This window comes from Anguilla rostrata, chromosome 1 (assembly GCF_018555375.3).
Source record: "Anguilla rostrata isolate EN2019 chromosome 1, ASM1855537v3, whole genome shotgun sequence".
NCBI lineage: Eukaryota > Metazoa > Chordata > Actinopteri > Anguilliformes > Anguillidae > Anguilla > Anguilla rostrata.
Genome location: NC_057933.1, coordinates 64591239 through 64605617, shown reverse-complemented (window position 1 = coordinate 64605617; position 14379 = coordinate 64591239). Strand labels below are relative to the sequence as shown.

The following is a 14379-nucleotide window of genomic DNA, read 5'->3' as shown; positions in this document are numbered from 1 at the left end:
ACCATACTACATTACCCCTTTCCAGTTAATAAAAACATATTAGTGATTTTGAGGTAACACATAATTGTGTTTATGTTATGACACCCCAACATTTATTTGTGATAAAGTACAGTAACCTTGTGATGTTGCAAAATTCATGCAGCTTTACATAGTAATTTTCATTGCGGTGACCCCTGGCTCTGTCTAATAATTCACGATTATAATACATTTACATTAAATAAGGAGCAGACACACAAAGTAAAATGTTTCTCTTTATTGTCTTTGCTTCGCAACATGCCTACTGTATTTCCTTAAATCAGTGTTAGGTCTTCAAGAAAAATGCCATGTCGTTTCCTAAAAAAAAATAATAATAAAATGGAAGAAATTAAAGAACAAGTATTCATTTGAGAGAAAAGAAGAGCAAGGGAAGAGATAACACCAGCCACATTCTTTCCCTGTGTTTGCCCCTGGCAGATATGAAGCTCTCCTGGCTGATAACCTGCCAGATGGGCATGTCTACAGTACATTACACTCGGGGCTCAACTGTTGTTCAATCTATGGGGAGATTAATCCTAAAGACATGCAGAATGCAATGAATGTCCCCATTCAATTGAATTATTTGATTCAGCAAAATGAATCACTTAGTCTGTTCTGGCCTCCCCCTCGTTATTTGATGATTATTTCCGTATTGCAGTATGGGGTTCTGTTTCTGTCTCCCTAAAGCACTGTAGAAGTGATTCTGGTGAAGCATACACACTAACCATGCAGGGAACCAAAAACATTAATTCACAGTAAAAATGAAAACCATGAATTCACGAGGCTATGAAATGACTGCTGTCAAACCAAAGAAATTAGGTTTGTGTGAAAGACAAGTATTTCAGGCACTTGAAATTCTCCACAGCTCTTGGCTACATTGTGCTTCTTTTGTGGTTCATGCATTGAAAAGAACATGTGAAGGTAACAGAGTGGACTTACAGTTGTACATCCAAATACATGGGGTTTAAATAGCAGGTATTAAACAGTCTTTTTATTTACACATTATGCTCTTGGGCAAACACATCAGTTATATTTATCAATCTGGTAACTGGTAGGATACTTATGGATTAAAAGTAACCTTTTACCACCGACTGTAAAACCTGCTTAATAAGTGTTTCTGTTATCTTGATTCGTGCTTTCAGCATCTGGGAATCAATGACTACTTTTCCATCATTTTAAATGCATTAATTTAACAGTGGAATGCTTTTGACTTAATCATATTGGTTCTTTGAATTTTAATTATGACATTGCATCTCTCTCTCTTTATATATATATGCTTTTTCACGCCACTGCACACCGAATAGGATCATTTTACGCTACTGGAAAAGCTACTGGAATTGACCTGCCGTTTGTGTCTTGTGTTACTGCCGAGGGAAGTCTATGATTAGAGCAAGGCCATTAGCACACTGACGTTTCAAATCTATAACTGGTCTGCTGGGCATTCACTTCATTTTGTTTATAAGAGCAATAGCTCCCATCGTAACACTTTGTACATTTACACACTGAAACAACCTTGTGCAATTTAATATTCTTCAGCCCTCTCTCTAAAAATGTTAGCAGATACAGTCTGTTTTTGAAGTTTGTGTTTGTCATCTTGGCTGAGAGAGGGATTCTTCTCTGTGTGGCTAATTTCTAACATCTCTGCCTGCAGGGTCTACAGAATAATTAATTGTGACCACACCATTTAATGACAACTCAAACGATTTGAAGAACATCAAACAAACCATCCTTGGTACTTACACTGCCCATTTCAGTGACAAAAGAAAGACAGTTACAAGGCTTTTTCAGCTTCTGACAGTCACAGAGCTAACAAAGTATGATGGGTGACACAAAGCCATTACCAGATAGATCAACAAGGAGGAGGAAATGTCACATAATGCTTAAACCTGAGTTTCTCTGTTTAGTCTTGAGTTGGGGTTGAATATATATTAGAGCATGTACTGAGCATGTAGAGTACTTAGCTATTATGAAGTTTTTTCTGGCTCTACTCCTGTGAACAACACACATGCCATTGCTCTCAGCCATTTAAAATAGTAACCAGACATTATGCAGGAATAGCTGAGGCCAGATTTCATATAGCAGCTTCATTTGCCCAGCCCATACTTCCATCTTGTAGATGACAGCTACAGAAAAATGGGAACTAATGATAAAATAATTATCACTGTACATATTTAATGCACTTCTCATGGTTTTTTTCTGCCTTACTTAGATTTTAGTTACTCATAGCTGGCAGCAATCACATAGAATTGACATTTTATTAGTTCCAGTAATGTTTTTATATGCTAATATTCGCTCCTTCGAGGAAGATGTTGAACATTAAGTAATTGAACTAGTGACATTAAAATGCAGCATGTGTCTATCTGAGTTCTGAATGCTATATAGTAATGGTTCCTGAGGGAGCGCAGGAAAAGTTAATGCAACAACTTCTTTGCAAAGATCCTTCTTCGCTTCTCCGCAGTGTTTATTTATGGGAGCCATTTGTGTAGGAAACCATATCTATTCCAGTTCCACAGAATTATGTTAGCTTTGCCCATTTCAGCTTTCATATCAGAAAGTCAGCCATCTTCAGCTGGCCCTGGTACCCCAGCATGCAGCCTACCAGACAAGCATCAGTGCTGTCTCCTGACCAGCATTCTGAAACTCAGCACTACAACGGTGCACTAGCGGCAGGAACGTTTACCTATTTTGCATTCTTTTAACAGCTGATCATCTCTCCTGTCTTACATCAACTGTCACTGTATTGCCGACTGAAGGGCAGCTAGTGGGCACTGGACATTTGCTAGTCAGGGCAGGATGAGAATGTAATGTAATGTAAACATGCTACATGATATAATTGTAGTAATATTCTGGTATAAGGTACCACTGACTATTCATTTTGTAATACATGATTACAAAAAATATAGTGACAAAAGTTCCGTTATGTTCTTTTGTTAAGGATATGTTAGCTATTTGAATGATCACAAAACACAATGAGAAACTATTACTCAGGCTTAGACATAGGCTTCTCCTTACCAAGCTGCTGCAGTAGCAGAGAAGCAAAGTCCTTCATAAAAACCTTGGTCAACGATTTAACAGTGGTGTATGTAGGGGTCCTGAGTGGCTCTGTCTGTGAAGGCACTTGCCACAAGCTGAAACAGCTGGGGCAGTTTATACTGGCCAAACTATGACTGACTATGAGTCAGCAGCGGGAACACAGGGGTAGGGTGGGTTTATGTCAGCCAAGGCTCCTCCGTTTACCGCTGCAGTAGTTCCCCCCAGCACTGGCCTGTGTGCTGAGCCTGTGGCAGGGGTACGTGTGTATGTGCATTTGCATGAGAAGGAGTCTATATGTATTGACCTTGGTTTGCCTCTAGATCTCCTGTGGCGCTACATAGCCTGTAGTGTGGAACACAGACACTGGCCCGTGGGCTAGTGCTCATGCATTAGCACAGACTTCCTAGTGCAGGGTGAAAAGTAGCACAGCGGTAACGTGAGAGGCACAGTTGGCAATTCTAAACTGTGGAGAATTCTATTTAAAATAATTGATATGTATAGGTTTATAAAAGATGGCATTGTTAGGTTGAATGCTTGCTCAAGTGTAAAAGTGAATTGCTCTTGTAAATGCAGAGTTAAATATAGGTAATACAAGCAAGGGGATTTGATCATTTTGTGGTGAATATTAACATCAATATACAATCAGATTTTTTTTACTGTTGTAACATACATACAACAGCTCTGCCACTGTGTGGATGACACTGATTTTAGCGGGCATAAATGCTGGCCTGGTTACATTTCATTTCCCTACCCTTGATCTAGAGACATGGATTCATGAATGGACAGCAGGCTGCTCAATAGCCAAAACACTACAGCTTTCTAAAATAAGTCATTTCCATTAATATTTGCCTAATCTTCTTCATGTTATTTTTAATGTAAAAATGCCAAATATCTGTTTTTCAAAAGTTTATCATGACATACAGAATCCCTTTGTTCGCATTTAATGTCCATTTTCATATCTCTGAGTTATACCTCTGCTTTTGACTGACAGTAATGGATTTTGAATCAAGTCAATTCAATTTGAAATCAATATGATTCTTTTACAGTGGAAATATCCAATTTTTTCAGCTCTACCAAAATTCTGCAAACACTTGTCAGATGGGAGAACAAGCTTGAAAATATGAGTTATTTTGAATTCCTCTCCCCTAATATTTTGCATGGTATTTTACAGATTGTGCAAACAGTTGTGTCCTGAGCCTTAAGCCTGGAATAAATCAATATTTGACTTTAACTTTGACTTAAAACATATTCAAACAATACTTATTTCTCTGCAATCAGTTTGGTCAGTTTAATCAAGTAAATGAGGGTAATCACTGAGCTTACCGAACTGTTAGTCAAAATAAAAACTCACTCTTGCATTTAATTGAGTCTACTTAAAGACTAATTTTGATGAATCTAGCCTGAGCCTATAGTCATTCTGCATGAGAATGTGGTGTCATAGCAACAAATCACAAGCAATCACTCTACCTTTAATGCGACACGATCCTAAATATGAGGAAAGACTTTGCGGTTACGTGACATCATACCATTAGTCAAGTGACATGACTCTAACTCCCAGGCCATGTCATACCACAGTACTGATGTCATCTCCCTCATCTGATTTTTTCGGTTTACTGGGGAGGGATTTCAGGTACTCCAGGTGCCGGCGAGCATCCTCCTGGTTCTGCCGCACGTAGTAAACCACATAGGAGATGACCATGGTGAACCAGCCGAACATGGTGACCAGCATGGCGTAGTCAGTTGTGCGCTTGGCCAGGTTGCAGAGGTCGGCGTCGATGGCTAGGAAGGGCCGCGGGGGCCCGTGGTCGTGCAGCTCGGAGCTCTTGCACAGCAGCCGGCTGGCGGACTCATGGTTGTACGCCATGCCCTTGAGCACCTGCTGGAGCGTGCAGTCACAGTGCCATGGGTTGTTGTCCATGTTGATCCGGGCTTTCAGCAGCGCAAAGACGCTCTTCTGCACGGTGGTGATCCTGTTGTGGGACAGGTCCAGCACCAGCAGGGTGCTCTCCACGCCCTTGAAGGCGTTCTCGCCCAGCGTCCTGATGGCGTTGTGGGACAGGTTGAGCTCCCGCAGGAGGTGCAGCTCCTTGAAGACCTGGTCCGGGATGGTGGTGACCTGGTTGTGGTCGAGCCAGAGCAGGGCGGTGTCCGGCGGCAGGTCTAGGGGTATCTCTTTCAGCTGGGCGTGACTGCAGGTGACGTTGAGGCCGTTGCCGTGGACACAGGCGCAGCCCTTCGGGCACATGCTGGCGGGGTGAAAGCACAGGGCCATGAGGACCAGGCTTTGGAGCAGCAGACACATGGGGAGGGAGCGGGTCAGCCACAGGTCCAGCACAGGTCAGCATAATCCCGCCAGTGCCCGTCTCGAGTCCCCCCCGAGACGCACTGGCATTCACTCACACCCCATGCTGCAGACCAGGTGACCCGGGCTTCAGCTCAGATAGACTCATGTAGTATGCCTCCACACTGCCTGGAATACATCAAAAGATACACTTACTCAGTGCACATTAATTCCATATGGAAGTTTGGACGAGACTGGAAAATGTAACATTACAGATTCAACCTTTATTAAATATATAGCCTTATAAATCCATAACACGTCAGTTGAATAAATTAATATGAAATATAAAACTTCTAACAAAATGTGCCTCTGCTCCACATATTGCACTGATGTAAACTCCAGCTGTGCTGTACTATACAGTAGCACATTCTTAGCTGCTGACCAACGCGTGAAAGAAATAAAAGGGACAGTAGAGATGAAAAGGAGAAAGAGAATGTTTTTCTATACATTTTACACAGCTTTGTCTGTTGACCTATGCTTGTGACATGTCATGGTTTTCTTAGACACTTAATACCAAAGACTTTATTGTGAGTATATATACAGTGCAGGCTGTAAGAATTTAGACGGTGACACAATTTTTACCCAACATATAAACTGGTAGAAAATAATGGGACCCATTCTGCCTCAGTATAAAGTGAAAGCAGCTGAAAATGAAGGAATTTGAGGCATTGCTGCCTCTTCTTTCATATCTTGCAGCGATAGAAATTTCGAACAGAAGTTAAATGAATTGAAAGGTTTCCAGCTTCTTCACAGGCTTTCACAGCCAATGAAATTAATCGTGCAATACACAGTAAAACTAACAAAACACACGTTTCTATTAAACACGGACATTACAACAATGATTACAAGAATGATTTGATGTTAATGTGAATGGCAGTGCAGAATTATAAGATAGATCCAAGAATCTGTGTTTTAGGAATGTTAAGTAAGTATAAAATGGCTGCCCCTCATTCTAGGCATGGCCATTATACACTGACTTGGTTACTGTGGAATCACTGGAGTACTGGACATACCAGGAAGTTTTAGTATGCCTGTTAGTAGGCTGTCACTAATGTCATTACCATTGCTTGTCCTCTTAATGCTAGTTTGCTCTGTGTTTGCCCAACTCTCTAGTCCACAGAAACAGGGTGCAATGCAGTCTGATGCATTAAACAATTAGTATTGTCATGTATGAATAGCAGCCATGCCACCTTGTACCCATCTCATGGCAAACTGCTGAAGCTAAGCAGATGTGGGCTTGGTTAATTCTTAGATGAGAGACCTCCTGGAAATGTTTCTGTTGAATGAGGTGTGAGTGGGCCAGTAGGGGCAAACAAAAAACCAAAAGCCTTAAACCTTTGTATCTGGCTGGGCGCTTACCCATAGGTATCAAGATCTTTAGTCAGCACCCCACCACCAAAGACACCACCTTGTTCCCCATGACATCAGCTTTCCAACAATACAAAACATGATTCAATTGTATTATGGAGAACCTAAGGTTCACCTGCTGACTCCCTGTCAGCACAGTAAACAGCCTGTTTTCCTTTGGGGATCTGGTACTGACAACAGACCTTCACCAAATATCCAGATAGTATCCAGCTTGAGCAAAGCTGGTTCCTTCTAAATTCCATCTTAGGCCGGTAGCTGAAATTTCCACCAGGACGTCCTTTGAATGAGACGTTAAGCTGGTGTCCTGACTCACTGTGGTCACTGAAGCCTCCCATTGCACTCCTCAAAAGAGTAGGGGCCTTGAAATAATGGGTTCAAGATGACCCTGGATTGTGGTTTTATTGACTTTATTGCTTTAACTCAGGAAGGCCCCCACGAGCTTGATACGCTCACATTTCAACATGTGCAGCACCTACATACACTCCCCCAGCCAGCCGCATATCCTCTTCAGCAGGAAGGACTACTCAATCCATTATGGGAACGGCAGTATTTCAGTGTGTTATTACCAGGTTCAATAAAAAAAAACTTAACAGTAGATAATGAAAAGAACAGGACATTGAGCCTATTTAAGCACATCATATAACTACAAACTACAGAGTTTCTAGCACAAAGCCTGAACTTGAATACCCTGTGTGTCTCTGCCTCAAATACAAAACCAGGTAAACATAAATGTTTTGTAACATTTCACATAAGATGAACTGCATCCATTATTTCCTTTCTTCACTGCCTATGCCTTATTTTCCCAGACTGGAGGGCATAGTTTTGTGTGTTTGAACAGGAGAAAGAAATTAAATTAGCTGCAGAAAACTGAACAGGAAGTTTCAGAGTAAAATGGCTTATTATTCATTTTAACTTTATAATGATATAATACTATAAATGATAATGATAATATAAATGATACTATAATTGCATTCATACTGCAATAAGAATGGAAAACATATGAAACATAATAATATTGGTAATATTCTCCTCTAATGGCTCATACACAACCTTACAGCAGGATCTAGAAAGGCTGGAGGTGTGGCACAGTCCTTAAAAACTTGGAAGACCCCAACAAGTGCTACTTCATTAATTTGTGAATCCAAGAACAGAATGCACACCATCACACTCATACATGAATAGATGGGTCTTTAGTTATATGCAACTACCCAGCCACCATCGGATATAGTAGCTGTTGTCCCAGTAATAGTTTGCAAACCTGCACTACAGGAGTTTGCTAGCCAGGGAGCAGATACTTGAAGCGAAGATGTCGACATGAAGATAGCCATTGACGCAATGGAAAACAATTTTCATTTTATTTTTATTTTTTCAATTTGGGCAATTTTCCCACATATTCAAAGATTTTCTAGAACAATGAGTACCCTGGTGTAAGATGTTCACACACCACCAGCCAATAACCGGCTGCCACTCTACGTCTTTCAGGTGTCCTGAGTGAAGGGCTGCTCAGACCCACAGCCTTTTCCATGGCAGACAATCACTGCTCAGAAATCAGTGCTGACATCTGCCTAATGCATTTAAGACCTAGAGCGCACTGAACCATCTCTGAGGGGCATATATATTTAGAAGTTATCAGAGTAGGTCCAACGTAAGATGTCTAGCCATCCAGGCCTGACACATTCTGGTGAATAAATCAATTGTCTATACAGGCTGCCTTTAGTGTGGTCATAGGAAGCAGTTGGGTTTTCATGTGGAAGAAACTGATAGACCTGCATACGTACAGAAGCATATGCTTCCACCCTCCCGTTACTGTAAAATCATGACTTAACAAAGATGAAACAAAATCAGTTTCCCTAATATGCCTCTTCCACCTGAGGATTGTGTCATTAGGAAGACAAATTCAATTTCAACAAATTCACAATGGACTTTAACAAGAACTGCAATTTTAAAATGTCCCACAATAACAACTTCCCTTGGCAGAAAACAAGTCAGATAACTTCCTGTGGTGCAATATGTGACTTTTAATTCATTTCTCCACACTGCTCTGAAGATACAACTGGTTTTCATTGTTTCAGGGCACATCATAGCTGATGAGGTAATGCATGTAAAACATTATCTAGCTAATCCTACTACCCCAAACACTCCTGCTACAGGTGTGTACCCATGCTAGTTGTTACATACATGCCGTTAGTCCAATTATTTTCAATAGTACAGATCCAATTATACAATCTTGAAATGCTGCAGTCTGTGGCTTTGTAGTCTAATGCATAGAGAACCAGTGTCACAACTATGACGTTGTGGCAAGGCACTACCATTATACCTTCAAGCAAGGTACTTAAACAGAACAAAGAGTGAATGATGGATAGAATGCAGATGTTCAGTACTTCCACCTCATTCCATTGAGATTATTATTCACCTGTTCCACTTTTCAAACTTATCCTTCAGTCTCTAATCTAACAGATACCATTGCCATTAGCAAGCTGTCTTTCACCGCTGAGCCTAGGTGAGTGGGGCCATCTGAAATGCCTATGAAGTAAATATTGATGGTACCACCAGAATTTTAAAGATATCACTAAATTTGAGTTGGCAGCCTGTCAACTACCTCATTGAAAATGAGCTTGATCTACATTCATCACTGCATGTTATGTACAAGATATATCACATGCAAATGAGCTTGGTTTTGCATAATGCATACTAATTAGTTTGATCGGAAAAGGCTAAAATTATGCTGCATGGCACAAATTTGACACGGCCTCTGCATAAATCACAAATCATTAACTCGATCAATGAAGTTGCCAGGAAAGGGAAACCGTCAGTGTCTGGTGCTGAGACATTCCCTTTTCACACGATTAGTTAGGTGTGAATACATTTTGGCAGCTTTGGCAACTGTGCTGTTATTTGAAAAAAGAAAAGTTAAAAGGAGCCAATAGGGCACACTATGCATTTAGAAGAACGATTATACAAACTAGAGTAGTAGTGGCTATTAAATATGAACCCACCAGAGATATCTACCTCAGAGAGGGATCCAATCACGGGGCACCAAATACTAAATTAACATTAACATTGAATAACAATTTTAGACACTACCGACACCCTTAATAACACATCACTATTTCTAAAATAAAACATTTATTTATAAATTATTTTAGAAGACATATTAGAATAAACATTAGAAGAAATAATATGTGTTTTGCTGAAACACAAAGATGACCTTATATTCTCAGTCTTTTAGGACTTGAGGTTGTGATGCCCAGTTTGTCTGTTTGGTTTCTGATGACTGTGGGGCCAGCTGGTCTGCTGCTGAAGAGCCAGCCGTTGGTCAGCGTGGAATGACCAGCCACGTGGCTGCGTGCGGTCTGCTGGCTGTGCACTGACGCCAAGGGACTGAGGAGAAGCCGTTTGTTGTTCTTTTCATTTCAGAAAGAAATTATGTGCCCATAGCCTCTGGCTTTGCTCAAACTGATGCATACCAATGGAGCGTGCTTTACGGAGACACATTTCAACATGCAGTTGTCAGTTGATATGTAATCCCAACCAAAGCTGCATTACGGTAGGAATATGTGCTAGAGCAAATCATGACATAACTAGTTTCTCTGTCTTGGCTGAAGAAAATTAGGCTTTGAAACACAAAGGCAGTTTATGTGCACTGATATATAATATATATTGTTCCACATTCTGCTTCGACAATATTGGAGGGCTGTTATTTTTCAGATGCTCTTGCTTTAGATTTCTCTAAAGGATAATGTGCTTTAACTGCAGTTTTATGGTCTAAAACCCATTTTGCAGTGGCCATTTGCAGTCGAAGCACTTATTGGCCTGACAAAAATGAAAGTGCGTATGACTCACAGCTGGTCAATTAGGGGCCTGCAGGTTTTCCTGTTGAGCTGCACGTGTCGTCCTCTGAATCGTGTCTGTGCGAGTCCGACCGCAGTGAAAGGAAGCAGCACCTGACATCCTCTGCTTCAAAAGAGGGCACATGCTGTACACTCTCCAAAATCAATGACGGAGGTCGCGATTGCAGCATGAACATGACCGAGCAGTCCGAAATTGTGAGAAAAGGGGGAAAAGGATAAAAAGAATAAAATGAAAAATTACTCTTTTCTCGGAAACTGGAAAGGCCAATTTGTGCAAAGACAAGTACAGGCTGTCCTTTGAAACATGTGAGATCAAAGCTCCTGCTTCTTTTGACTTGGCAGTCCACTGCCGATGTTTGTCTAGACAGTCAAAAGAGCACAGTTCATGTGTAGCTTGTGCTGGCACACTGTGGGTAGCTGATTGACCAGAGCTGGTGCGTAAGGAGACCTGGGTATCCCACTGACTCTCAGCTATACTCTGCCTTACTTCTGCCAGCAGGGCTGCCGGCCACAGCCAGCACTTTCACAGTCTGGATCTGATACCAGACAGCGGGGCCTATCAACGCACAACCTTCTAACAGGATAAGGCAAACATCACAATTTCTGATTTTGACACTGTTGGAATATAGTCCACCCACTTCTGCACTGTCTGCTTTAGAACATGCTGAAAGTCTGGCCTGGACTGTGGTGAGTCAAAGTTGTCTGAACTTACCAAACAACAAAAAAAAAAAAAACTGATCTTATCTTGTCAAATAACATAGGAAAAGGAATATCTCTCTGGACTTCATCTGTGTACTTTGAAATGCACTTTGCTGTCTCTGCCCCTTTTCATGATCTGTTAACCTTTCCTCCTTTTTGTGGAGATCTGCTCATAAATGATCTGCCAAAGAAACAATACTACACAAACACAAGATATAAAATTCAAGTCATGTGTAATAAATATTTTCATTTTACATTTATATAACTGGGGAATTGTGAATAATTTCAAGGCATCTGCGTTGCTCTTTTGAACATAATCCATTTCAGTGCTTACTTTGCAAGATGTTATCTCATGGTATACAGTATGCCTTACATTAAATTATATTAAGAGGTCAGAATATTGGACAATGATGAAAATATAGCATGTAAAAAATGGCAAAATGTTGAAACTAATAATGATTAAAATGAGGTTTCTCACTGAGAGATGAGTTTTGATATCATTTATGACAGCAGACTTGTGAGCATGTGAAAGGCTGCTTGCTCATTTCAGGCTACAACTGCACCACACTTTTATTATTTCACTAACCTAAAAGTTATTTTTCATGCAGTCATTATCAAGCTATCATGAGTTGTTCATTACAAGGATGTACCTTTCCCGATCAGTATCATACTGTATAATGCACCCCCTGAATCTTTTAGGCTCCGTTATAGGTAATAAATTACAGGCAACGTATTTAAAGAGGATGGGAAGGCACAACCGACGACCACACAGAGAAAACGTCCTATTCTCAATTATAATTCCGATTTGTAAAGAATTTTTTTAAAGGCAGACGTTACCAGATTTCCTTTTCATATTTCAGAAAATGTATAATTTCAAACACGTAGCAGTTTGTAACAAATATGAACCACCCAAAGCTTTCTCTTCCTATCCGATCTTCTCTGCGCCCTGACAGTGTTTCCTAAACACAGCAGCTGTTGTTATTCATTAAAATAACACATTATCATCACCGAATTATTGCATGGCAGCTTGTGTGACACTCAGGAAACCGTGTACTGTCACAATTCATCTTTGGCATAGTTTTCCCATTTCACCCACGTAATGTTGACTGCATGCGAAATATTCCATACCTACCAGCCTATTACTACCACTACCCACTACTACTACTGCTACTACGACAACTACTATAGGCTACTACTACTACTACTACTACTACTAATAATAATAATAATAATACGTTCATTAAATTCTGAGTATTTCGAACAGTCTATGCATGTTACAATAGAAAATTTGAATGTGATAACATGTCTTTCATAGCCATTCGTATGTTATCCTACGTGAAATGCAGTATTAACATCAACAGTAACAATTTTAAAACTGTTTTTACTGAACGTAATTTTAGATAACACTTTTATCACTTTTATCAAAACAACAGATTAAAACCAATAAGTGAGCAACAGGCGACACGTCCACTTACCAGCAATAAAACCAGTCTCTGAACGTTCTTTAACAAATGTTATCATCGTAAACGAATTTGTTAAGAGTCAACCGTGTTGAGGTGATATTCTCCCAGCAACTGATTTTTACAGCAACCGATCTGAACATCCTCCAGCTGTTAGACGAGAAGCGAGGGAGGAGTCATCGCTAAGGACTTGGATGTATCCTCGGTGGCGCGCGCCTAAATGACACTACTTTACAGTCCAACAGGAGTTGGACATTCTGTTGACTACATCACACACTGCTACACATCACCCCTTTCCTTTGATTTACTGTGACGTGCACAGTACAGTAAGGAAGGGCAGGGACTCATGTTGTGTGCACAGCTTCCCTCGTGATGGCAATGCGGCTTGAAATGCCCCAAGTTTTCGAGAATAATATACGCGGCTATTCAAATAACCTTTAGTTGGATGTATATTTGATGGTGCGGTACATTTAATTTTGGTGATAATAATATACTATCCCTGGATTGAAAGGGAGGTAGCCTACAGTATGAAGTACTGACTCTAGAGGAGTGGGTATTTCCCTAATTACTCTGTCCCGTGAGGTACAGTGCATTCTGACACTACTCTTTTCATAGTTTCAGTAGCCTATGGTTTACCTTAGTGGCTTCTGGTTCACCCACTCTGTACATTGAATGTTCCTTCAGAAGACTGGTTCATCAAGCTGTCAAATGAAACAACGTGATTATTATTATTATTATTATTATTATTATTATTATTATTATTATTATTATTATTATTATTGTCGTTGTTGTTCAAAATATGTGGCATCTTGGTTGTTCTTTTAGTCTACCATATCATTAATTTAAAATATTTTTCCTATTTTTACAATTTAATGCAATTATTTCATTTTTATGTTATTATTTTATGTTATTATTATTGTATTCTTTTTCATTATCCTCTTTTCCACTTATGTCATGGCTCCATGTGTAATTAATCTGTCTGTCTGTTCAGTATAATTATATCATTTATTTTCTCTTCTGTAACACAATTGTTTGCAAAGAATTAATGTAATTTCTGTTATTATGTTTGTTTTATTTCTTTCCCATCCCTGTCCATGTAGGCGTATTGATCTATACTGGAAAGATTTCATCGTTCATTGGTTTAGCTTCTGTGGTGTGCAGTGTGCAAACAACTATGTCAAATCTCTGTATAAGGCACTGGTCTGTCAGAAGACAGAGAGCATCCTATATGCTGGGAGAGCATTTTCATCTGAACCACCATCTTAGGTCTGAGGACCCCATCTCTATAAAAAAGTGAATGTTTGATACCCCTATCCAACACAACAGGGGGCAATGGAGTGGCTATGTCAATGGAAGCATGTCTAAATTGTGATGTCATTCTATATTTTCACAAAATAAATAAAATAATAGTAAAAATTCTTATGAAACTTACAAACTTACATAGGCAATAAAACAACTAAATCATGGAAAGGAGCACAATCTGCGTGCTTGGTATAACGATAATTGCCGTTCTGTTTAGGTTTTTTTTACTACTGAAAATCTCAAAAACAGAAACATATGTAAGAATATTGTTGACTGCAAAACATGTCATACATGCTGATAGCGAATATCC

The 14379-nt window shown here is 39.9% G+C and overlaps 1 protein-coding gene across 4 annotated transcripts; it reads right to left on the bottom strand.

The window, feature by feature from the left end:
- Positions 1 to 238: 238 nt before the first annotated feature.
- Positions 239 to 13004, bottom strand: LOC135262358 (leucine-rich repeat-containing protein 3B-like). Of its 4 annotated transcripts, XR_010332189.1 has the most exons (4): positions 12783 to 13004; positions 4575 to 5518; positions 3353 to 3451; positions 239 to 333 (listed from the first exon to the last, which is right to left on the bottom strand). XR_010332189.1 is itself a non-coding variant. In XM_064349400.1 (2 exons), exon 2 carries the CDS (start codon positions 5348 to 5350, stop codon positions 4613 to 4615), a length of 738 nt encoding a protein of 245 aa, XP_064205470.1. In that variant the 5' UTR covers positions 5351 to 5518; positions 12783 to 13003; the 3' UTR covers positions 239 to 4612. The 4 variants fall into 4 exon arrangements, 2 of the variants coding, with proteins under 2 accessions (XP_064205470.1, XP_064205482.1); XR_010332187.1 differs by having other exon boundaries at positions 3353 to 5518; positions 12783 to 13003; XM_064349400.1 differs by having other exon boundaries at positions 239 to 5518; positions 12783 to 13003.
- Positions 13005 to 14379: the final 1375 nt, after the last annotated feature.